At 37.1% G+C, this 24,949-nt stretch overlaps 1 protein-coding gene across 1 annotated transcript in view; it reads left to right on the forward strand.

Moving 5' to 3' along the window:
* Window positions 1-24,949, forward strand: part of RADX (RPA1 related single stranded DNA binding protein, X-linked) — an 81,307-nt gene that overhangs the window by 54,033 nt on the left and 2,325 nt on the right. Inside the window, 2 exon segments of the mRNA XM_052663450.1 lie at window positions 8,498-8,753; window positions 15,548-15,715. Coding sequence (XP_052519410.1) covers window positions 8,498-8,753; window positions 15,548-15,715 — 424 coding nt within the window.

Raw genomic sequence — 24,949 nt, forward strand, 5'->3', positions numbered from 1 at the left:
GACCCAGATAATCACGAAGGTGTGATCACTCACACTCACCTAGAGCCAGACATCCTGGAATATGAAGTCAGGTGGGCCTTAGGAAGCATCACTACGAACAAAGCTAGTGGAGGTGATGGAATTCCAGTTGAGCTTTTCAAATCCTGAAAGATGATGCTGTGAAAGTGCTGCACTCAATATGCCAGCAAATTTGGAAAACTCAGCAGTGGCCACAGGACTGGAAAAGGTCAGTTTTCATTCCAATCCCAAAGAAAGGCAATGCCAAAGAATGCTCAAACTATCGCACAATTGCACTCATCTCACATGCTAGTAAAGTAATGCTCAAAATTCTCCAAGCAAGGCTTCAGCAGTATGTAAACCATGAACTTCCAGATGTTCAAGCTGGTTTTAGAAAAGGCAGAGGAACCAGAGATCAAATTGCCAGCATCTGCTGGATCATCGAAAAAAGCAAGAGAGTTCCAGAAAAACATCTATTTCTGCTTTATTGACTATGCCAAAGCCTTTGACTTTGTGGATCACAATAAATTGTGGAAAATTCTGAAAGAGATGGGAATATCAGACCACCTGACCTGCCTCTTGAGAAACCTGTATGCAGGTCAGGAAGCAACAGTTAGAACTGGACATGGAACAACAGACTGGTTCCAAATAGGAAAAGGAGTACGTCAAGGCTGTATATTGTCACCCTGCTTATTTAACTTTTATGCAGAGTATATCATGAGAAATGCTGAGCTGGAGGAAGCACAAGCTGGAATCAAGATTGCCGGGAGAAATATCAATAACCTCAGATATGCAGATGACACCACCCTGATGGCAGAAAGTGAAGAACTGAAGAGCTTCTTGATGAAAGTGAAAGAGGAGAGTGAAAAAGTTGGCTTAAAGCTCAACATTCAGAAAACGAAGATCATGGCATCCAGTCCCAGCACTTCATGGCAAATAGACGGGGAAACAGTCTAAACAGTGGCTGACTTTATTTTTCTGGGCTCCAAAATCACTGCGGATGGTGATTGCAGCCATGAAATTAAAAGACGGTTAATCCTTGGAAGGAAAGTTATGACCAACCTAGACAGCATAACTTTCCCAACAAAGGTCCGTCTAGTCAAGGCTATGGTTTTTCCAGTGGTCATGTATGGATGTGAGAGTTGGACTGTGAAGAAAGCTGAGCACCAAAGAATTGATGCTTTTGAACTGTGGTGTTGGAGAAGACTCTTGAGAGTCCCTTGGACTCCAGGGAGATCCAACCAGTCCATCCTAAAGGAGATCAGTCCTTGGTGTTCATTGGAAGGCCTGATGTTGAAGCTGAAACTCCAATACTTTGGCCACCTGATGCGAAGAGCTGACTCATTGGAAAAGACCCTGATGCTGGGAAAGATTGAGGGCAGGAGGACAAGGGGATGACAGAGGATGAGATGGTTGGATGGCATCACTGACACAATGGACATGGGTTTGGGTAGACTCCAGAAGTTGGTGATGGACAGGGAGGCCTGGCGTGCTGCGGTTCACGGGGTCACAAAGTGTCAGATACAACTGAGTAACTGAACTGAACTGAACAACACTTAGTAAATTTGTTCCCTGGTAGTACATTCCTTCAGATGTACTATTTTTAATTAACAGAAGAATGAAGTAGGAAGTTTAATTTTTATTTGACAATAGCCATAGTTAAAACTTAAAAGATAGCTGTAGTTTCCAGTTTGGGGTGTTTTTTTTCTGAAGTGACATCATGACACAAATTTAGTTCTGGCAGGGTATCCTTAAAGTGAGTTTGTTTAAAGCAGATCTTATAAGGGGTCGTCTCTGTAGACATTTTAATACTTCAGATCCTTCTAGCTTTATGAGTTATTCTTATTTGAGAATTGACTTCTAGTCAGTCTGACAGATTAAGAACCCACAAAGGGATTTGGATTGTACTCCCCCCCAAATAAAAGATAGAAAATAAGAGGGAAATCATTATAGTATAAATATATAACCAAGTTGAAAGCAAGAATTAAAAATCCCTAAGTGGCAGAAACAAAAAAGATTAAGTGGTGAATAGGAACTAAAACTAAAACTGCTCATGGACATTTAAGAACTAGAGGCCTAAATAGTCATAGACTGAGGTGTAATAACCGCTTAGAAAACAGAGTCCAGAGCACAGGCCTCTTGCATTTGAAGTAGAACCAATATAAACCTGAAAGGTTATTAATGGTCAGATAAATTATTGCCATCAACATGGGGAAGTATCAAGGAGCTTACTGTATTCCCTGGACAATGAATAGGAAAAATTGCATTGACTTAGTACCCACTGAGTTGAATTAGAAAACCATTGTTAAATATCAAATTCTTTCTCACTGGTCTATATGTATATCCCTATGCCAGCATCACAGTATTTTGATTACTGTAGCTTTGTATCAGCTTTTAAAATTGGGGTGTGTGAGCCCTCCAACTTTGTCCCTGTTGTTCAAGATTGCTTTAGCGTTGAGGACACTTGTAATTCCATATGAATTTAAGGATCCATTTGACCATTTCTGCAAAATAAGCTTTTGGGATTTTGATATGGGTTGCATTGAGTCTGCAGGTAGTTTGGATAGTATTGATGTCTTAATAATATTAACTCTTCTAGTCCATGAACATGAGATTTCTGTCTGTTCATTTTTAGGTATTCTTTAATTTATTTCAACAATGTTTTGTAGTTTTCAGTATGGAAGTCTTTCACCTCCTTGCTTAAATTTTATTCCTAGGTATTTTCTTCTTTTAGTTGCTATTTTAAATGGAATAGCCTTTTAAATTTTCTTTTGAATCTCTTTACTTGCTATAGGTCTATGGAGAATTTTTTTCCTTTTTTTCTTTTGAATGAGTTTCAGTAATTTTTTTTTGCTTTTATGAATTTGTTTCATCTCAGTTTTCTAATTTATGGTGTATGATTGTTCATAGTATTCTGTTTTAATCCTTTTTATCTCTGTAATGAATCACACTGTATTTCTGAATTTAGTTATTTATGTCTTCACTCCTTGGGTCTGTAGAGGTGACGATTATCAATTTTGTTGGCCTTTACATAGGATAAGCTTTTGGTTTCTTAGATTCTATTATGTTTTTTATTCTCTATTTCATTTATATTTACTTTAAGCAGAATTACTTCTGTCACTCCTAGTTCCTTTAAGTTTAATGTTACATTATTGAATGATATCTTATTTAATATCAGTATTTATGTTATAAATTTCCCTCTGATCACTGCTTTCACTGAATCCTATAAGTTTTTATGTTGTATTTTCATTTTTGTTCATGTACCATAATACTATACCTCAGGGTTGGTTGGTTGGTTGGTTTTTAACTTGTGTGAACAGAGGCAACTCAGTCACTCTATATGTCAACCTGCTCATCTCTGAAATTGACATCGGGCTTCCCAGATGGCTCAGTGGTAAAGAATCAGCTGCCAGTGCAGGAGATGTGGGTTCAATCCCTGGGTCGAGAAGGTCCCCTGAAGGAGGAAATGGCAACGCACTCCAGTATTCTTGTCTGGGAAATTCCATGGATAGAGGAGCCTGGTTGGCTACAGTCCATGGGGTGGCAAAGAGTTGGATGGGACTCAGCGACTGGCATGCACTCAAAAGGGATGATAGCATTCCTTTATTTTTTATTTACTTCATAAAATTAGCCTAAGACTTTTTTTTATTTTACTTTATTTTACTTTACAATACTGTATTGGTTTTGCCATACATCAACATGGATCCACGAAAGTACTTTTTAAACTGTAAATGTTTCTCAGAGTTGTCACATTTGTATAGCATCCCTCTACAGAAAAAATCTGGAAACTAAGTAAAAATAATCAGTTAATTCTTATAGATTATGTGAGTATAAACCCTTGGATGTGTTACCATATAAATGATTGGTTTAATTTTTTACTTTTTTTGAATCTATATGATTTTCATAATATTTTGCCCAGGCTTATAGATAATTGCCTTTAATTTCTCTTTATTTTTTTTTTTGGTTATTATCAATATTTAAAATATATTGATAACTTTTAGCTATTCGGAGCAAGCAAACCTTAAAGAAACTGATAATTAAATTTAAACAGTCACAATTGTTAAAAAAAAAAAGAGAAATGTAACTAGAGTGTGAGCAAAAGATCAAATCTTATTCAGTTGGTGTAGTGTCCCAAACCCCCAACATGGCATTTCTGTTAACAAGATAGTTTCTCAAGAAGTGTCCAATACATGAAGTTGATAATGGTTCTTCCTAATTTACAAAACTCTTTTACATTTTTTTCTTTTTTAAATTGAGGTATAATTAGCATATAATATTATATTAATTTCAGGTGTACAGCATAATGATTTGGTATTTGTATGTATAGCAGAATGATTACCACAATAAGTCTAGTTAACATTCATTACCATACATAGTTATAAAATTTTGTTTCCTTGTGATGAAAAAGATCTACTCTTAGTAAGTTTCAGATATGCAGTATGGTATTAACTATAGTCACCAAGCTGTACATTCCATCTCCATGACTTATTTATTTTATAACTTTTGACCCACTTCACCCACCCCCTCACAAACCCTTGTTTCTGGCAACCATCAGTCAGTTTTCTGTATCTGTGAGCTTGTTTTTTTGACTGGTCTTTTTTTATTCCACATATAAGTAAGATCGTATAATATTTGTGTTTGTCTGACTTACTTCACTTAGCATAGTGTCCTCAAGATTCATCCAAGTTAAGATTTCCCTTTGACTGAATAATATTCCTTTGTATATATACCACATTTTCTTTATACATTCATTCATTGATGGGCACTTAGGTTGTTTTCAGGTCTTGGCTATTGTAAATAATGCTACAGTGGACATGGGGGTATATATATCTTTATGAGTTAGTGTTTTTTATTTCTTTGGATAAATACCCACTAGTGGAATTGCTGGATCATATTGTTTTTCTATTTTTATATTTTTGAGGAGCCTCCACACCGTTATTCATAGTGGCTGTACCAATTTACATTCCCACGGTGCATAAGGGTTGACTTTTTTCCACATGCTCACCAATACTTGTTTATTCTTGTATTTTTGATAATATCCATATTAACAGGTGTGAGATGATACCTTGTGGGTTTTATTTGCATTTTCCTAGTAATAATGTTAAACATCTTTTTATGTACCTGTATGCCAACTGTATGCCTTTGGGAAAATGTCTATTCAGATCCTCTGCCCCCTTTTTAATCATATTGCTTATTTTTGTTTACTGAGGTAAACAAATTATTTATATATTTGGATATTAATCCCGTATCAGATATATGATTTGCAGTCATTTTCTCCCATTCAGTAGGTTACCTTTCCATTATGTTGATGGTTTCCTTTGCCATGCAGAAGCTTTCTAGTTTTACATAGTCCCCTTTGTGTTATTATACTTTGGGTTTAATGAATGAATTGGATCTATATGTGTTAACATGGTTACTAATGTATTCCCAGATATATTTCATGTTAGTTTTGGAAATTATTATGTGTGTAAATTCAAAAGTATTCATTTTGTGAATATATAGCTAATTTGTGTATGCAATTTGATTGTGTTAGGTATTTTGAAGATTACAGAGTTTAACATCTTATCCTTTGTATCTGGTAACATAAATAAATGAGACATATACTGAAAAGCTAGCAATAAACAGTGATAGTACTACTGAGATCATAAGACATTATAAGTAGCTTCTGACTTACACAGTCCTTTAAAGTCCATTATATGTTTGCTACCAAGCACAGAGCTGATCACTGACTGGAATACCCTGTTTTTTTTCCAGTCTTACAGATCTTGCACCAGTATGGGGTCATTGAAGGCAAGCAGGAAAGAGGCAAAGGAAATAGCTCTTCCCACTCCCGTATGCCTTCATATACCCCTATCTGTCACTCTTATCCACACAATGAAATGCTTAGTGTAGATTCAGTGAAGAAACAAAATCACCACACATACACATTTATACAATGACCTTTTTCAATTCACAACCTAAATATGGTCTTCTGAAATTTTTCTTCATTAAAATATATATCCACTCTCATCAGGAATAAGGGTAAAATGATTCACTAAAATAAGAATGATTACTATAATTCTGATAAATAATTCTATATATATGTATAATTTTGCTAGGTAATTAAGCTGTATCTTAGTTATGTGCATATGTGCATGCTCAGTCATTTCAGTCCTGTCTGACTCTTGGTGACACTATGGACTGCAGCCCACCAGGCTCCTCTGTCCATGGGACTCTCCAGGCAAGAATACTAGAGTGGGTTGCCATGCCCTCCAGGGGATCTTCCCAGCCCAGGATCGAACCTGGGTCTTCTGCTTTGCAAGTGGATTCTTTACCACTGAGCCACCAGGAAGCCCATCTTAGTTATGTATTGTGCCTAAAGCATAATGTGTTTTGTATGGTAATATTAGTAATATTCAAGCTAAAAATTAAAGAATTATAGTATATGATTTTCCATTTTTAGAAAAACCTGAACTCTAGATACATTTTGTCTCTTTCTTAATTATTGCCCTTGAAATCTTAGTATTCATAACCAGGGACTGCCAATATCTCCTGTACTGATTTCATACCCATTTGTATTAATTTTGAAACCTATAATTACATATTATATGTAACATAGTTACAGTCCCAAGTTACTAAATGAAAAAACAATTCATGATTTTTTTCAGATCTTTTTCACGTGAGCATTAAACCTTGCCAGTTCTTAACACTCAAATGAGAATATAAGCACAGAAAATAGACTATCAGACTTATTCCTGACAGTGTGAATTAGAGGATTTTTTTTCCTATGGAGTAGATGAAATTATTTAATTTTTCAAAATTGAAATGGCCTATAACTTGTTCTTTGCATAATATATTTTAGAACAAATCAGTCAGGAATTCTCACTATATTGGGTTGTAATATCTACTTATTGCTGATCTGATTATGTACTTTTATTAGTTTAGATAAGAGGAATTCATTTCTAGAAGATAAAGGGATTAAATCCATTGCCCAATCTCCAGTTTAGTCCTATTAGAGTTTTCCTCTTGGCTTTTATTGAGTCTTTTCCTTTTCGCATATGATTATATGTTCTGTCCTTTTTGTTATCAAGTGGTATTATAAGGAAGTTAAGTGTGTTCATCAACTAAATTTTGAGAATTAAAAAAACTCTTTTGTAATATTGCAGTATTTGAAATTCCTGGTAAGAAGTTCAACTTCTTCATCTTCTCTCAAAATTCAGTCTAGTATTTTACCTCGTAATAAATGTTCAGTCTCTGTCTAGGGTTAAGAAACCAAGAAAGTAGTCTGGGGATATGGAATAAAGTCCAAAAGCAGAAGTGATATATTAACCACACTGAAACCTTGCTGTTGAAACACCCTTCTGTCTCAGCAAGGTCTTTTATATTAGGAAAATAATGAACTCCAAGGCACGAGCAGCATACAATGAAGCAATTCAGCAACCTTATTAAACTTAGGAATGGAGTTCTGAAAAAAAAACTTGATTCAGGTTGTCTGAGCTAGCAGAACTGACAAAGTGAGAAGTGCTAAGATCTGGCTTTTTAACTGATTCTACTCTATGTCTTCAGATTCCAGTGTATATTATTCAATTAAAATGTTACCTTACCAAACTCCTTAGTGCAGTATCTGGTACATAATAGGTGTTGCTGAGTGAATAACTATCACAGTGTGTAAGAGATAAATTATATTCTGCCTTAGAAACTAAATATGTTTCAGAAAAAAATATACTATTTAAATCTGTGAAAAATGGAGTTGTTCATCTTTCTAGTATGTGGGTCACCACAATAATTAAAAAAAATAAAAAAATAAAAATAACAACAACAACAACAAAAAAAAAAAAACCTAAATATGTTAAGCGAGTTGTACATAAATGATAAATGGACTTGATGACAGAGAACAATCAAGAGTTGAAGTGGTCTTTCAATTTAGTTCCCTCTTTGTTTTTCATATGTTATTTATATCTGAAAGGAATATCATATAAATGGTCCTTTTGAAAGAGTGTTATATCTAAGAAATAGGCTATATTTTGTATTTATTCAGGGTACTTTTAGCAAAAGTTAACAAAATTTATTTTAAACTTACCTTCCACAAGTAGTGAGGAGTGGTTCAATCTCTAAATGTTCATATTCTCATGAATTTGACTTAACTTGAATTTATCACTGAAAATACAAGGAATGTTTGTTTGTTTAAGAGCATTTAGGAAAGATAGAAAAAGTATAAAGAAGATAATGAAAAATCTCATTAATTCCAGCAAGAGAGAAAACAATATTTTTAATACTTTGGAGTAATAGTTTATTTTGAAGGTGAATTTTAGTTCATTCCTCACTTTAATAAGATTTATCTTTTGGACATTCAGTTTATGTTTTCTAGGCGGCTGTTTGATTTTTACAGTTATTTAAGCTATTTCTTATTAATCTGCTTCTTCGTACTGAATTATCTGATTTCATTAGTTTATAGGTCAGTTGTGTTTATCTCATTGTTTCTTTAGCAGGTCCAGAAAACGCCATAGCTTCATAGTGAGAGCCAAAAAAAACTATAAGTGATAAATGGGAAAGTCAGCTGTGGAGAAACAAGAAGTTCGGCTTGATAGATCACCTGCATTACAGCCAGGTTTATCCTGAAAGTATTCCACGAAAATTTAGTTTCAAGCACAGACATTTTCTTGGTCGGCAGTTTAATTCTCAGCCTGCAAAATATGTACCCCCAGAAGGAAGGGTCCCAAAACTTGATAATTTTAAGAGTGCCAGAAGCCTTGGACATTCTGAATTAACCATCTTAGGTAAGTCGCATGTTCTTTTCTTAGAATGTTTCTGTCTCCTTGTGCTTTGTTGCTCAGTCATGTCCAACTCTTTGCGAGCCCATGGACTGGAACCTGCTAAGCCTCTCTGTCCATGGAATTCTCCAGGCCAGAATACTGGAGAGGGTTACCATGCCCTCCTCCAGGGGATCTTCCCAAGCCAGGGATCCAACCCAGGTCTCCCACATTGCAGGTGGACTCTTTACCATTTGAGCCACCAGGAAAGCCCTTGTGAATGTTTTTTACTTGACATAATTTAAATACAGATGATATGATTTTGCTTTAAAAAAACAAACAAACGCTCCACCTCCACCCATCCAAAAAAAAGTTAAACCCAAAGAGAGCTCCTGTTTGGCTCAAACCAAAGGAATGGGAACACATCCTAGAATACATGAAGCTTTAATTGTGGGCTTTCAAATATTGGCAAATCCTTGGAAAGTATTTGAGGAGAGAAGACTGGGAACCAAGGGAACTTTTCTATCCCCTGACTGACTCTAAAACCGATTCTCTTCTCCTTTAGCCACCACTTTCTTGCTCATCTTCTCTGCCTCTCTTTCTCAGTGCATCTGAACCACTGAAGGGTAAAATGTCAGTTCAAGAGAAAGGGATAATTAAGAGAAGATCCTATGAACTTCTGTCTGTTTAGCCTGTGAAGAAAATAAAATTCTCAAGTAACTTAGGTTGAAAAGAAACAAGCTACTGAAAAAAACTATCTTGTTTTTTTCTCTTGTCTTGGCCATGCCACACAGCATGCAGGATCTTCGTTCCCTACCAGGGATTGAAACCGAGCCCCCTACGGTGGAAGCTCGAAGTCTTAACCACTGGACCACCCAGGAAGTCCCAAAACTATATTGTCTGATAAGTGACAATAAACTTATTTTCTCAGGTTGTTCTAAACTGACATGTAGCTATGGAACTTATAAAAATTTAAAGTCAAAACATTTTTAAACTTCATTTTTAAATTTTGTTTCTCGTGAATGAAAAATGTACACAAAAATTAATTATCTAGAGATACTCTCTAGATCAAGGGAAATTTTTTATTTGTACTTGAAAGGAAGATCTGATTACCTTAAGTGAAAGAATGATGAAATGCCATTAGCAAATTAATTTAATGCCTGAAATAAAATGTATTTCATAGATTTTTATATCTCTAGTACTGGAATGAATTACCTTGACCTTTATCAAGATTCCTTTTTCCCTCTTACTCTCTCCCACTCTTCTTCCCTACCTCCTCACATATAAATATTACATCCATGTGATTGTGTCTGTGTATATAATTTATGAAAAGTATGAATTCCCACTGACTGTTAGACAGTCTCAGATCTAAGTTTCAAATGCTTCTTTTTATTAGACTGCATTGCTTGGTCTCTTTGGGTAGTTTATCTATCTTAGTTTTATATACAGGAAACAATAATTACAGCAGAGATTTCCCATACAAGAAGTAACCATGAAAATCATGAGTTCATTTGCAGTCATAGAAATTGAATATTTTTCTTCTTTTCAACATGTTACTGATCCTCTAAACATTTCAGCTGTCTTATGTATCACCAAAAAGCAAGAATCAGATATAAAGGAGGCTAATTTGTTGTTATACTTAACCAGCTGTAATTCATGTTAGAATTGGACTGCTTTATATCCTACCATTTTTCAAGGGTGTAAGTGGATTTACAGGGATAAAAACATTGAAAAATAAGCTACATGTGGATTAAATAAAACAGAACATTTAAAATAAAACAGAAAAAGTAAGTATTACTAGGTGCCTATAAATAACAAATTACCAGCATTCAGTAGTAATTTTCTGTGAGTTTTCTTGCAGGAAGGGAGAAAAGGGATTGTTCCTGATGAGGTACTAAATTTCAAAGATAAAAGAAGCCTGGATATCTTCTAGTCTTACCTACTAGATAGGTAAAAGTCAGGCCATGATTAGAAATCATGTCTTAATCCTTTACCCTTATAATGTCCCTCCCCCTTCTCTCTTCCCCCTTCTCATAACAACTAGTTTGTTCTCTATATCTGTGAGTCTGCCTCTTTTTTGTTATACTCACTAGTTTGTTTTATTTTTTAGATTCCACATATAAGCAATATCATATAGTATTTGTCTTTCTCTGTCTGACTTATTTCACTTAATATAATGCTCTGCAAGTCCATCCATGGTGCGGCAAATGGCAAATTTTTATCTTTTTTATGACTGAGTAGTATTCTATTGTGCATGTAGACCACTCTCCTTTATCCATTCATCTGTTGATGGTCACTTATCTTGCGTCCATATCTTGGCAGTTATCAGTAATGCTGCTGTGAACACTGGGGTGTGTGTATCTTTGCAAATTAGTGGGGTTTTTTTATATATATAGCCAGGAGTCATATGGTAGCTCCATTTTTACTTTTAATGATGGCTGATCCGACAGGTGTGAGGTGATACTTCATTGCTCTGCTGTTTTAGTGTGAAAGCAGTCGTAGACAATGTGTAAGTGAATGTGCCTGACTATGTTTAACTAAAACTTTATTTATAGACAGTTAAATTTGAATTGCATGTAATTTTCATGTATCACGAAATATTCTTTTTTTTCCAACCATTTAAAATGAAAAAAAAGTTTCCTAGGCCATGGATTCTTCAAAACCAGGTAGAAGCTACATTTGATCCCTGCTCCCAGCTCATAGTTTGCTGACCCCTATTCTAGATCCCTGTTTTCAGATATAACTGGCTAAACCAATGAAGGCAGATAAGTCTGAATGATTTTTAAAGTTCTTCTGACATGAAGAGTGTACAGCCTACACTGATACTACCTTCTAGTAGTTTATTATCCTTCAGCTTTATCTTGCTGATCTCTGGAGGGCCCAGTAATTTTGAAGTGTCTTATTTTGGGAGCCAGAAAGGTTATTCAGACCATAATCCCATTACTTGGTCGTTAGCTTTGACTGGTCTAGGGTGAATCATTATTGAAAATACTGCACAGAATCATTAATCTTCCTGCCCACAATTCAAATGGCTCCCAACAACCAGTTGGGTACTGTGGCAATATCAGAAACCTATCCCCAAAGTACCAATTCTTGTGTTAATAATTCTCGTTACGCCATCTTACTTGACTCAAATAAGTAGATAGTATGTGCCAAAATCTCAGCTCATTGCCTATTACATAATAACACACTTCAAAGAGAAGATATTTGAATGAAGTAAGATGAAATTTTCAATACATTTAGCCCAAGTATAAGCTTTTTAATCTGTTCGTCAATTTTAAGAATTATTTCTCACTTAAAATATTAAGAAGATACTTCTCAAAAGCTTGATTGGACTCAGAGATGGCATTAGTACATCACTGATTCTGCAAACACTAATTTATTAATAGTTGCTCATGAAATGCTATGAGTCAATTAAAGTTTAAAAGTTCTCTCTTCAGTTTGCATTTGACTTAGACAATGAGGAAAATAATTACTCAGCCAACCTTTAGTAAACCTCTGAAAGCCATCTGTTTATCTCTTGGATATCAAGAGATACAAACTCCAGTAACAATAGGTGTAATTTAAGGAGAATGTTAAGATAGTGTTTTGTAGACTTTTTAATCAGGATTTTTTGTTGAAAAATTTTGTATCATTCTTTTCCTTTTCTGAAAAATGGATTTAAATCATCACAAATTGTAAGTAAGTAATTGCATTAACTGTAACATCAAAGTAATGTAATATGCTGTAGTTACATGGAAATCATAAGCCTTTACTTATCTTGATTTTTTTTTCTTATTAAAGCAACCAAGCAGAGCAACATAATTCCTGCCCTCGTTGGCACTAGCCTGCACGCTCAGGACCAATTATTTGTAGCCCTGAGGTATGCCTCCTTCCGTGTTGAAGGCTACTTGAACCATTAAAATCTGAGTAGAACTGGATTCCCTCACTCTTGGTTTCTTCACTGGCTGTATCCTTAGGATATCCTATTCCACTGACATGCTTCTCATTCTTGTATCCCAAATGGAGCCGCACACTGGATTGTATGGGTTACTGTTGCTACCCCTTAATTCTGTCCCTTATTCCATTGCATAATAAAAGTAATTTAATCCTTAAACCTTAAGTACCTACTATCAGATTTCATCAGTGTAAGACACACTTTTTTCCCTGTATGTTAACATCTTTTAAAATGGATATTGATCTTACAGTTGATGCCATGCCTTTGTTTAATTGGTAGTATTTTTTTCCTTAATGGTGTATAAAATAATGATCATCTTAAAAAACAATGATATTTTAGATTTCATAAAATATAGCATATACCAAGTACTATGCTAGGTGGTGTGATCCTACCCAACACATACACACACAAACACACAGACTTTCATTGGAAAAGGAATACATTGATAACGAAGAATTTGAGAGGAAGATATATGAATTGCATACAATATACTTTACAAAAAAGGAATATGAGCTTATTTGTTTGATTTTCTATTTCCCTCTAATTTTTAATATAATCCACATGTATTACCACACTTACCTAAGTAGTATGTTGTAAGTTACCTAAGTAACACATAAATTGTCACCATTGAAGTGCATTATACCTGTACATTGTGGGGAGGATATTTGTGTTCATCTCTTTTGCTATTGTGAATATGGATGAATTCATATTTGAATACAGTGCACAAATGTCCTAAAGTCTAGTTAGTTGAAAATTGTACATTGAAATGTGCACGTATACATTCTTTTACTCAATTTCACAAATATTTACTGAGCACCTAAGGCATGCTCAGTGCTGCTCTGGGGACTGAGGTTACATGAGTTAATGCAAACGATAACAGAGCCCTGTGGTGAAATGAGGTATGGCGATCAATGCTAGAAGAAAGGGGTTAGAGAGTGCTGTCATTGAAAATGGCTAAATTTTAAATGGAGTGGTCAGGGAGGTCTCCCTAAGAAAATAATATTTCACCAGACATCTAACGGAGGTGAAGGACCAAGCCGTGTGTTTATCTGGGGAAAGAGCATTCTATGTACAGGAACATCAAGTACAGAGGTCTTGGGCATATTTACTTATACATTTGCACTCTGAACTCTAGTTCAGCCAAACAACTCATGACAAATTCTACCAGTAATGTTGAAGCTAAACTCACAGTATTCTATAATTTAGAAAGCAACTCATAATAGTATCAATGACACAATGATAATAAAGCTATCTTCCTAAAAATCGAGGTTTCCAACTTGATATTTTCTCAGTTCTAAAGCACTCTTTCTCTTTTTTTACATTTGCAAGTTGGAATGCATCTTATGGTCAATGGGTACATTTAATGCCGTGTTTTCTTTTTATTAAAAACCCATCATGTAAGAAACGAATCGCCAGTCTATGTTCGATACAGGATACAGGATGCTTGGGGCTGGTGCACGGGGATGATCCAGAGAGATGATATGGGGTGGGAGGTGGGAGGGGGGTTCAGAATTGAGAACTCATATACACCCGTGGTGGATTCATGTCAATGTATGGCAAAACCAATACAGTATTGTAAAGTAAAATAAAGTAAAAATACAAATTAAAAAAAAATAAAAACCCATTATTAAATTGGTGGTATGCCTTAGATTTGGTATTAGAATCAAGGAAATAGGATAGCAGTATGTGCACACTGACATGAGTTTTGCAGCATTGCTGAGTTACGAGGGAGTTATAATACTGAATTGGAATCCACAGTAAATTCTAGATGGTATGACTATTTTAGTTTATGAATACCAGATTTTAGTAATCCTTAAAAAGCTTTAAGTAGCCCTTAGTTATTTGTTAAGTTAAAGCTATGTAACTTGGTGTTGTTTACCCGTAAAAAACAAAGAATGGACTTCCGTTACTGGATCAGTTTACAGCTTAACTGGAAGGACTTGTTTACATATCATTGGCTCATGCTCTATACTTAAGAATTGCTATGGGATGAATAGGGCAGATACTGAAGTCATAGAATCTGTAGGACTTGCTGACTAAATATCAGGGAAGAATGAAAGGGAAGAGTTAAGGGTAACTTCTGAGTTTCTGGTTTGAGTGTCTGGGTGGAATTCAGAGTTGTCAAGCTGTGCTCTGCATTTTTTTCCTTGATCCAGTCAAGATGGTTTCCTTACTCTGGCCTGTACTTTTGGCTTCTTCCTGCCCTACCTGAAATACCCTTCTCTCTGTTTATTTAAATGCTACTCATGCTTGAATACCCAGCTGAAACCCTTGCCTGTCAGAAGTCTTTTTAATCCACCCTAGTTGACATTGACCCTCATAAAGAGACAACAGACATAGGTCAGGATGCATGGTGGTGGTTCCCCCAAGCTGCAACCTTTTCTAGCCCTAATGGTGAGTGACTGAAATTTTTCTTATATGTTTGAGGACAAATGGAACCTTGGTACTTCCATCCCTGGCCTTGCTTGAGTGTTATATCCGTAAGTCCAAAATGGCAGTAAGAGAACCAGTAGTTATCTCTGAATTCTCCTGTCCTGTAATGGCATCTATCATAAATGATGATGAAAATTCTCTACATGTCTTCATTTTTGTGACTAGGCTGTTCTCGATATTAATATTTAAGCCATCCATCAATATTTAAAAGATTTGGGACTGTTATTTCCAACGATGATGCTAGATTGCTCTGAAGTGTCTCCTCTTTCAATCAGTATAATGTATTTATAAGCATTTGCATGGCAAAGGGTTTAGTCCTTTAGTTTTGAAAGTTATTTTTTTACAGTTATGAAGCTATCTGGCACACGTGAGGATCAGACCATCAGATCTGGCTTCATTAGCACCATGTTACTAACTACACTTTTAATAATGTGTGATTTTTCTGTAACAGGTCTGAACCATGAGAGAGCAATCAATGTAGCTTTCCTCCCCATGTATTCTCTACAAGATGCCCGAACATCTCAAGTAGACACATTATTAACCTGCATGCATTACAGCTGTGTGCATCCACAGGCATCAACTGGCAGTGAAATAATTAGAAGTTCAAGAGTACTTGCAGGTGAGACAATCTCAGGATCTTTGCAGTCAGAAAATAAAATTAATTAATAATGCAAATGGTCCCAACCTTAAGATGTTACTATATAAACAGTTCTAGCTTTAACATTTGATACAGTTTAAAGAGTTATTTGGTAAAAGTACCCAAAGATAAATGAGAATATATTTTAAAATAAAATTGGATAGATTAATGGTTTCTATTCCAGGCAGGCATTAAGAATGTTCTTTTATAATACATTTCTAAATGTAAGTATTCACTAAACTGAAGTGGTATGCACATAGAACAGTGCAGCTTTTACTCCTCTCTCCTTTTAATTCGGGCAAGACAGTTTGTCCTTTCACCTTATAATTCCCCGAAATCTCAGTGCCCCCATACTGTGTGCTTAGTCACTCAGTCATTACCGACTCTTTGTGGCCCCATGGACTTTGGCTGCCAGGCTCCTCTGTCCATGGATATTCTCCAGGCAAGAATACTGGAGTGAGTTGCCATGCCCTCCTCCAGGGGATCTTCCCAACCCAGGGATAGAACCCAGGTTTCCTGCATTGCAGGCAGATTCTTTACCATCTGAGCCACCAGGGAAGCCCAGGAATACTAGAGTGGGTAGCCTATCCCTTCTCCAAGGGATGTTCCTGACCTAGGAATTAAACTGGGATCCCCGCATTGCAGGTAGATTCTTTACCAGCTGAGCTACCAGGGAAGTCCCATACTATAGTACAGTACAATTGTTTTCTCTTATAAATAGTTATTCAAGTGCTATGCAATAAATTCCTTGAGGACTGCTAAGCATGTGTGTAATCCCAATAGTGAAACCCTTCAACCAACGAATTGTTTAGGCTGCTATATAACATCCTGAACTTTAAATCATTTTTATCTATGAGTAAAATGACATGTCCAATTATAATTATCCTATTCACTTTCTTCTGTCATTTCTGTTTCCTAAGCATGTGGTAACGTTTCTAGCCATTTTCACTGAGCTTATATGAATATTCCCTTTAAAAAAGCACTAAAGAAACGCCTTATTATCTTGGGATTTTATGGTGGGTCTTTCTAAGCTGATGAAACTCTTGAGTGTATGTTGTTTTTAAACAAGTCTTAGGAGTTGTGCCTGATGATGAAGTAACTTTTGGCAGTAACGGTTACTGCAAACTGAACTTCCCTGGTGGCTCAGATGGTACAGAAACTGCCTGCAATACGGGAGACCCAGGTTCAATCCCTGGATTAGGAAGATCCCCTGGAGAAGGGCATGGCAACCCACTGTAGGATTCTTACCCAGAGAACTCCATGGACAGAGGAGCCTGGTGGGTTACAGTCCATGGGGTCACAAAGAGTTGGACACAACTGAGCAACTAACACCTCACTTCAAACTGAACTTAAGTATCCAATTTTGTAAGAGATAAGGTTCTTTATTTTTCCCACAGTCCATTTTAAAGATGATATATTAACTTGCAGTATTACTTCTTACGGGGCCTCCCGGGTGGCTCAGTGGTAAAGAATCCACCTGCCAATTCAGGAAACACAGGAGATGCGGGTTTAATCCCTGTGTCAGGAATATTCCCTGGAGGAGGAAATGGCAACCCACTCCAGTATTCTTGCCTGGGAAATCCCATGGACTGAGGAAGCTGGCAAGCTGCAGTCCATGGGGTTGCAAAAAGTCAAGCGCAGCTGAGCATGCATACACATTACTTCTTACGTTTCAGCTCCTTAGACTGTCAGTAACCCCGGATTTGGTAATTAGGGCCCTAATCTGCACTTGAAATCTCTATGGAACTCTTGCTCTTGCTTCATTGCAGTATCCACCTCTGTCATGTTTCTTCTGCTGTCTGTGTATGCTATTAACAATATAAAAAAACAAAGACAAAATTCATAGTTACCCACTACTTGCTAGTGCCAACATTCTTCCAGCAGTCACTTAACATGATCATGTGAAAATACCTGGTACCATTCTGCTAGAGCAGTTAATATTTGGGACATGAAGGGCAAGAATCACTAGAAGAGAGAAGGGATATAATCAAAAGCAAGGTAATTCATTTCAAACATGGAATACCGTATTTTTCATGGCATAATGATAGTGTCCATTTAGCTCTCTGCAAAGCATTGTGCCTGGACATTTTACATAAGTTACAACTATTCAAAAGCAGAGACATTACTTTGCCGACTAAGGTCCGTCTAGTCAAAGCTACGGTTTTTCCTGTGGTCGTGTATGGATGTGAGAGTTGGACTGTGAAGAAGGCTGAGCACCGAAGAATTGATGCTTTTGAACTGTGGTGTTGGAGAAGACTCTTGAGAGTCCCTTGGACTGCAAGGAGATCCAACCAGTCCATTCTGAAGGAAATCAGCCCTGGGATTTCTTTGGAAGGAATGATGCTGAAGCTGAAACCCAATACTTGGGCCACCTCATGCGAAGAGTTGACTCATTGGAAAAGACTCTGATACTGGGAGGGATTGGGGGCAGGAGGAGAAGGGGACGACTGAGGATGAGATGGCTGGATGGCATCACGGACTCGATGGACGTGAGTCTGAGTGAACTCCGAGAGTTGGTGATGGACAGGGAGGCCTGACGTGCTGTTATTCATGGGGTCACAAAGAGTCAGACACGACTGAGCGACTGAACTGAACTGGACTGAATAACTAATCCTAACAAGAAGAGCCTTGCAAGGTAAACATTATTATCTCCTGTTGATAGATGATTAGACTGAAGATCAGAGAGATTCATCAGCATAGATAACAGCTAGGATTTGAGCACAGATCAATTTGGTTCCAAACATTTCCATTCCCTCCATAATTACAAATGGAAAGATACACAGATAAAAAGAACAGACTTTTGGACTCTGTGGGAGAAGGTGAGGATGGGATGATTTGAGAGAATAGCATTGAAACATGTATATTACCATATGTGAAATACATGGCCAGTCCCAGTTCAATGCAGGAAACAGGGCACTCAGAGCCGGTACACTGGGACAACCCAGAGGGATGGGATGGGGAGGGAGGTGGGACCAGGGTTCAGGATGGGGGACTCATGTTCACCCATGGCTGATGCATGTCAGTGTATGGCAAAAACCACCACAATATTGTAAAGTGATTAGCCTCCAATTAAAATAATTTTTAAAAAATATACAGAATAATGTAATGCAGTGGCTTACAGTATAACATTGGTATCATCTTTTCAACATTTTTATAAACTAGTTTTTTTTATTATAAAAGCTATCCATGTTCATAATTTAAAAATTCAAATAATACCAAATGGTACAGGGTAAAACTGAAAGTTTCCCTCCCTGCCTTTGAAGGTTCATCCCTTTCTACCAGCCCACCCACTCTCTGGAGATAACCTGTATTTAAATCCTTTAAGAAATTATTTTTACATTTGACAGTATATTCTTTCTGTCTCACATACATGCGCACACATGCACACATACAGTCTGTTCCTCTCTCTCTTAGATACATACATGGAATTATACTAAACATGGTTTCATAACCAACTTTTACCTGTTAACACTTCTATCAATATATAGAGAGCTACCTCTTTCATTTTAGTAGCTATAAATACTCCACTGTGTAGCTATACTGGTATTTACTTAATTAGTCCTGTATTGATGGACATTTAGATTGTTTCCAAATGTTTTTTATACTGGCAAACAGTACTGCAATGAGTATCTATATCTATCTGTGTGTGTGTATGTATGTTGGTGGTGGTCAGTTGTTAAGTTGTGTCTGACTCTTTTGTGACCCCATGGACTGTAGCCTGCCAGGCTCCTCTGTCCATGGGATTTCCCAGGGAAGAAGACTGGAGTGGGTTGCCATTTCCTCCTCCAGGGGATCTTCCCGGATTAGGGATTAAACTCACATCTTCTGTGTTGACAGGCAGATTCTTTACCATTGAGCCACCGGGGAAGCCGCATGTGTATGTATATATAATCTATAATCTTTGTTCACTTATATATCTGTAAAATGAATTCTTCAGTCCAGTTGCTCAGTCGTGTCCAAATCTTTGTGACCCCATGGACTGCAGCACGCCAGGCCTCCCTGTCCATCACCAACTCCCAGAGTTTACTCAAACTCATGTCCATTGAGTCGGTGATGCCATCCAGCCATCTCATCCTGTCGGCCCCTTCTCCTCCTGCCTTCAGTCTTTCCCAGCATCAGGATCTTTTCCAATGATCAGTTCTTCCCATCAGGTGGCCACAGGATTGGAATTTCAGCGTCGGTCATTCCAATGAATATTCAGGACTGATTTCCTTTAGGATGGACTGGTTGGATCTCCTTGCAGTCCAAGGACTCTCAAGAGTCTCCTCCAACAACACAGTTCAAAAGCATCAATTCTTCAGCACTCAGCTTTCTTTATAGCCCAAGTCTCACATCCATACATGACTACTGGAAAAACCATAGCTTTCACTAGACAGACCTTTGTTGGCAAAGTAATGTCTCTGCTTTTTAATATACTGTCTAGGTTGATCATAACTTATCTCCCAAGGAGTAAGCATCTTTTAATTTCATGGCTGCAATCACCATCTGCAGTGATTTTGGAGCCCAAAATAAAGTCTCTCACTGTTTCCACTGTTTCCCTATCTATTTCCCATGAAGTGATGGGACCAGATGCCATGATCTTTGTTTTCTGAATGTTGAGCTTTAGGCCAACTTTTTCACTCTCCTCTTTCACTTTCATCAACAGGCTTTTTAGTTCCTCTTCACTTTCTGCCATAAGGGTGGTGTCATCTGCATATCGGAGGTTATTAATTTTTCTCGGCAATCTTGATTCTAGCTTGTGCTTCATTCAGCCCAGCATTTCTCATGATGTACCCTAGATATAAGTTAAATAAGCAGGGTGACAATATACAGCCTTGATGTATTCCTTTCCCTATTTCTTAGATGTCACCAAATTCAAACTTTTGGTGTAAGTGAAAAGTGAAAGTGTTAGTCACTCAGTCGTGTCTGACTCTTTGTGACCCATGGACTATAGCCATGAGGCTCCTCTATCCAAGGATTTCCCGGGCAAGAATACTAGAGTGGGTTGCCATCTCCTTGTCCAGGGGATCTTCCCAACCCAGGGATCAAACCTGGGTCTCCTGCATTGCAGGCAGATTTGAGACATCAGGGAAGCCCAAAATTTTGGCAGGTATTGTCAAAATGTCCTTCAAAAAGGTTATAACAATTCACACTTCAACCAAAAGAAAGAGTGCCACTTGACTCACTCCCTTAAAAATACTAGATAGTATCAGTCTTGTTAATCTTTGGCAGATGGTAGGCAAAATGTATTGTTATCATTATTTTCATTTGCAGTTCTGAATTATTTCTAAGGTTCAATATCTTCATATATTTATTGGCCATTTATATTTTTTGTGAGCTTTCTAGAACTTTCTATGCTAGTTTTTTTCCCATTTTTCTGAGTTCTTTTTAAAATTAATTTGTAAGCTCTTTCTGCATACTGAAGAAATTTAACCTTCATTGTGTGTTGCAAATACTTTTATCAGTTTGAAATTTATTCAGTGGGAATCTTATTTTGATTTGTTAAGTAATTTTATTTTTATGTACTCAAATATATCAGTCTTTCATTTTTGTGGCTATCGATTTTATGTCAGACTCAAGAAGACATCACTCAGTGGAAGATTTTTTTTTTAATTCACTGTTTTTTTTCTGATACTTTTATATGTTTTTTTACTCACATATAATTTGTATTGTGGTAAAATATGCATAACATAAAATTACCACTTTAACCATTTTAAAGTGTACAATTCAGTGACACTAAGTACATTTACAGTGTTGTGCAACCATCAATGTTAACCATTTTCAGAACATTTTCATCATCTGAAAACAGAAACACTATACCTGTTAAACAATAACTCCCCATTCCCCCCTCTCCTTAGCTCCTGATAACCTCTATTTTACTTTCTGTCCCCATGAATTTGCCCATTCTAGATATCTAAGTGAAGTAATGCAGTTTAGTCCTTTTCGGTCTGACTTACTAACTTGGTATAATATCCTCAAGGTCCATCCATGTTATAATATATATCAGAATTTCATTTCTTTTTACATCTGAATAATCTTCTGGTGAATGTATGTGCCACATTTTTTTTAATTCATTCGCCTGTTGATGGACATTTGGGTTGTTTCCATCTTTTGACCACTGTGAATAGTTCTGCTATGTAAATTGGTGTGCAAGTACCTGTTTAAGTCCCTGATTTCAGTCGTTTTAAGAATATCCCTAGGGTTGGAATTGCTGAGTCATATGGTAGTTCTCAGAGAAGGCAGTGGCATCCCACTCCAGTACTCTTGCCTGGAAAATCCCATGGATGGAGGAGCCTGGTGGGCTGCAGTCCATGGGGTCTCAAAGAGTCGGACACGACTAAGCGACTTCACTTTCACTTTTCACTTTCATGCATTGGAGAAGGAAATGGCAACCCACTCCAGTGTTCTTGCCTGGAGACTCCCAGGGACAGTGGAGCCTGGTAGGCTGACGTCTATGGGGTCGCACAGAGTCGGACACGACTGAAGCGACTTAGCAGCAGCAGCAGCAGCTTGGTAGTTCTATATTTAACTTTTTGAGAAACCAGCAAACCATTTTCCACAGCAGCTGTACCATTTTACATTCCCATAAGCAATCCACGAGGATCCCAATTTCTCCACATTCTCACCAACACATTATTTTGGGGTTTTTGGGCGGGGGGCTCTGCTTTTGATTGTTTTTTTTATAATAGCCATCCTACAGTGATATCTCATTGGGGTTCTGATTTGCATTTCCCTAACTACAAATTATAGTATATTTTTATGAGCTCGTTGGCCATGTGTATATCTTCTTTGGAGAAATGTTGATTTAAGTCCTTTGCCCATTTTTGAATTGGATTGTTTGGGCGTGGTCTTTTTTTTTTTTGCTTTTGTTAATATGGTTTCATTTTTATAGTTTAAAATTTTAATCCATATGGAATTTATTTTGGTATAGAGAATGAGATGGGGGATCCAGCTTAATGTTTTTCCAAGGGATTAGCCATAGTTCCCAAATCATGTTGAATAATACTGATACAATATTGAAATTGCTATTATACTTTTAACTGTTAAGTACAAGAATATATGTATGTGTATACACACACACACATACACATCCCACCTCTTTGAAAGCAGTTTCCATTGATAAACATTTCAGAAGTGTAACATGGTATGAAAAGGTTTTAACACATGTAAGAAAATAATTCTGTTATCCTCTAGGTAATCCGAATTTCCAATATTATGTTCAGAGAAAGGAATGACACACTATATTACAAGATAGGTTAGACTGTGCTGCAGTACAAAGCAATTCCAAAGTCTCAGTGACTTAACACAGTAAAAGTTTGTTTCTTGCTCAAGTCAAGTCTGATGCAATCAGTTATTAGCTTTCTCCCCAGCAGTGATTCAGGAATGCAGCCTGCTTCCATCCTGCTGCAGCTCCAACAGGAACAAATGACTTATAGGGTTGTCTAGGTGGAGGAAGAAAGGGATGAAAGAAACTGGCTTTTAATTGTGTTGGAGCAAAACTGCTACATTTCCACTCACATTTGCCAGAACTTATTTACATGATCTCAACCTAACTGGTGGATCAGTTAGATGGTAAAGAATTTGCCTGCAGTGCAGGAGACCCAGGTTTGATCCCTGGCTTTTGAAGATACCCTGAAGAAGGGAACGGCAACACATTCCAGTATTCTTGCTTGGGGAATTCCGTAGACAGAGGAGCCTGGCAGGCTACAGCCTGTGGGGTTGCAAAGAGTTGGACACAACTGAGCGACTAACGCTAACCTAACTAAAGGGAGGCCAGGACTCTTTGTCTCCCATGTGACCATGAATAGGAAACGGAGTGGTAAACACATAGCATTCCTTTGTCACACTCACCTTATGCATATATGATGTTCCTAAAAATATACAATTTTTGTAATTCTAACAATTTAAAACAAGATGTAGAGAAGCTCATTTTATAGGTAAAATCTATAACCCTCTTAAAATAATTCCTTTGTAATATAAATGATAACATTGTAATTTAATAGCAGGGTATTTTTTAAAGCAGGGTATCTATTAGTTCTATTTACTTATTTACATGATAGCAAAAGTTGCATACAACAATAAGAGTGAAGTTTATAGTATGAATTGCTTGGATTACATAAAGCACTTTTTATAGACAACTGTGTAAAGCACATTTTATCTATTTAAAACTTTTGAGACACTTTGTTTTACTGCCCATCAAAACACATTTATAAATAGAAAAGAATCAGTATGGTAACAAGAGAAGCAATATTACATTTAACGAAAACCTCCAAAAATTTGTAATTTAATACCAGTTTTTCTGAAGTAGAAAAGGATGGTTGCTGACATTTAATTGTTATGTCAGCTACCAAAGTGCTTTTTCATGCATTTAATCCTCCTATGATGTAGTTACTACATAAGCAGACTGAAGCACAGAGAGGTGGTCATTTACACAAGTAGGCAGAGTCACCTAAACAGAAGACTGACTTAAACATTTTGTTGCAGGTACTGTGTAACTCAGTATTTATAAACCACATGGTAACAATTAGAATTATTAAGGTTTGGGTTTCTGTTGTTAGCATCAAATCTGAAGATCTTAAAATCTTTCCAAAGCACCTGGATTAAAGTCCATTCCAATCAAAGAAGGAGAAAACTATATAGTACTAGCAAGTTTTTTGTTTTGTTTTGTTTTGTTTTTTAATTTTGACTGTGCTGGGTCTTCATTGCTGCATGCGCTGTTCTTTAGCTGTGCAGTGGGGAAGGATGGCTACCCTCTAGTTGCAGTGCACGGGCTTCTGTTCTGGTGGCTTCTCTTGTTTTAGAGCACAAGCTCTAGGGCACAAGGCCTTCAGTAGTTGCTGCACATGGGGTCAGCAGTTATGGCTCCCAGGCTCTAGAGCACAGGCTCAGTAGTTGTTGCGCACAGGCCTAGTAGCTCTGCAGCATGTGGGATCCTCCCGAATCAGGGCTCAAAGCCAGGTCTCTTGCACTGGCAAGTGGATTCGTTACCACTGAGCCACCAGGGAAGACCTAGCGCTTTTATTATATCCATTGTGTGTTAGGGAACTTGCACAGTTTTAAATAATTCATCAGGGGCTTCCCTGGTGGCTGAGAGGTAGAGAGTCCACCTGCCAGTGTGGGAGATGTGGGTTTGATCCCTGGTCCAGAATGTTTCCACATACCTCAGAGCAACTAAGCCCATGCAGCGCAACTGCTGAGCCCATATGCCACAGCTGCTCAGGCCCGCGTGCCTAGACC

The sequence above is a fragment of the Budorcas taxicolor genome, chromosome X, assembly GCF_023091745.1.
Source record: "Budorcas taxicolor isolate Tak-1 chromosome X, Takin1.1, whole genome shotgun sequence".
Taxonomy (NCBI): Eukaryota; Metazoa; Chordata; class Mammalia; order Artiodactyla; family Bovidae; genus Budorcas; species Budorcas taxicolor.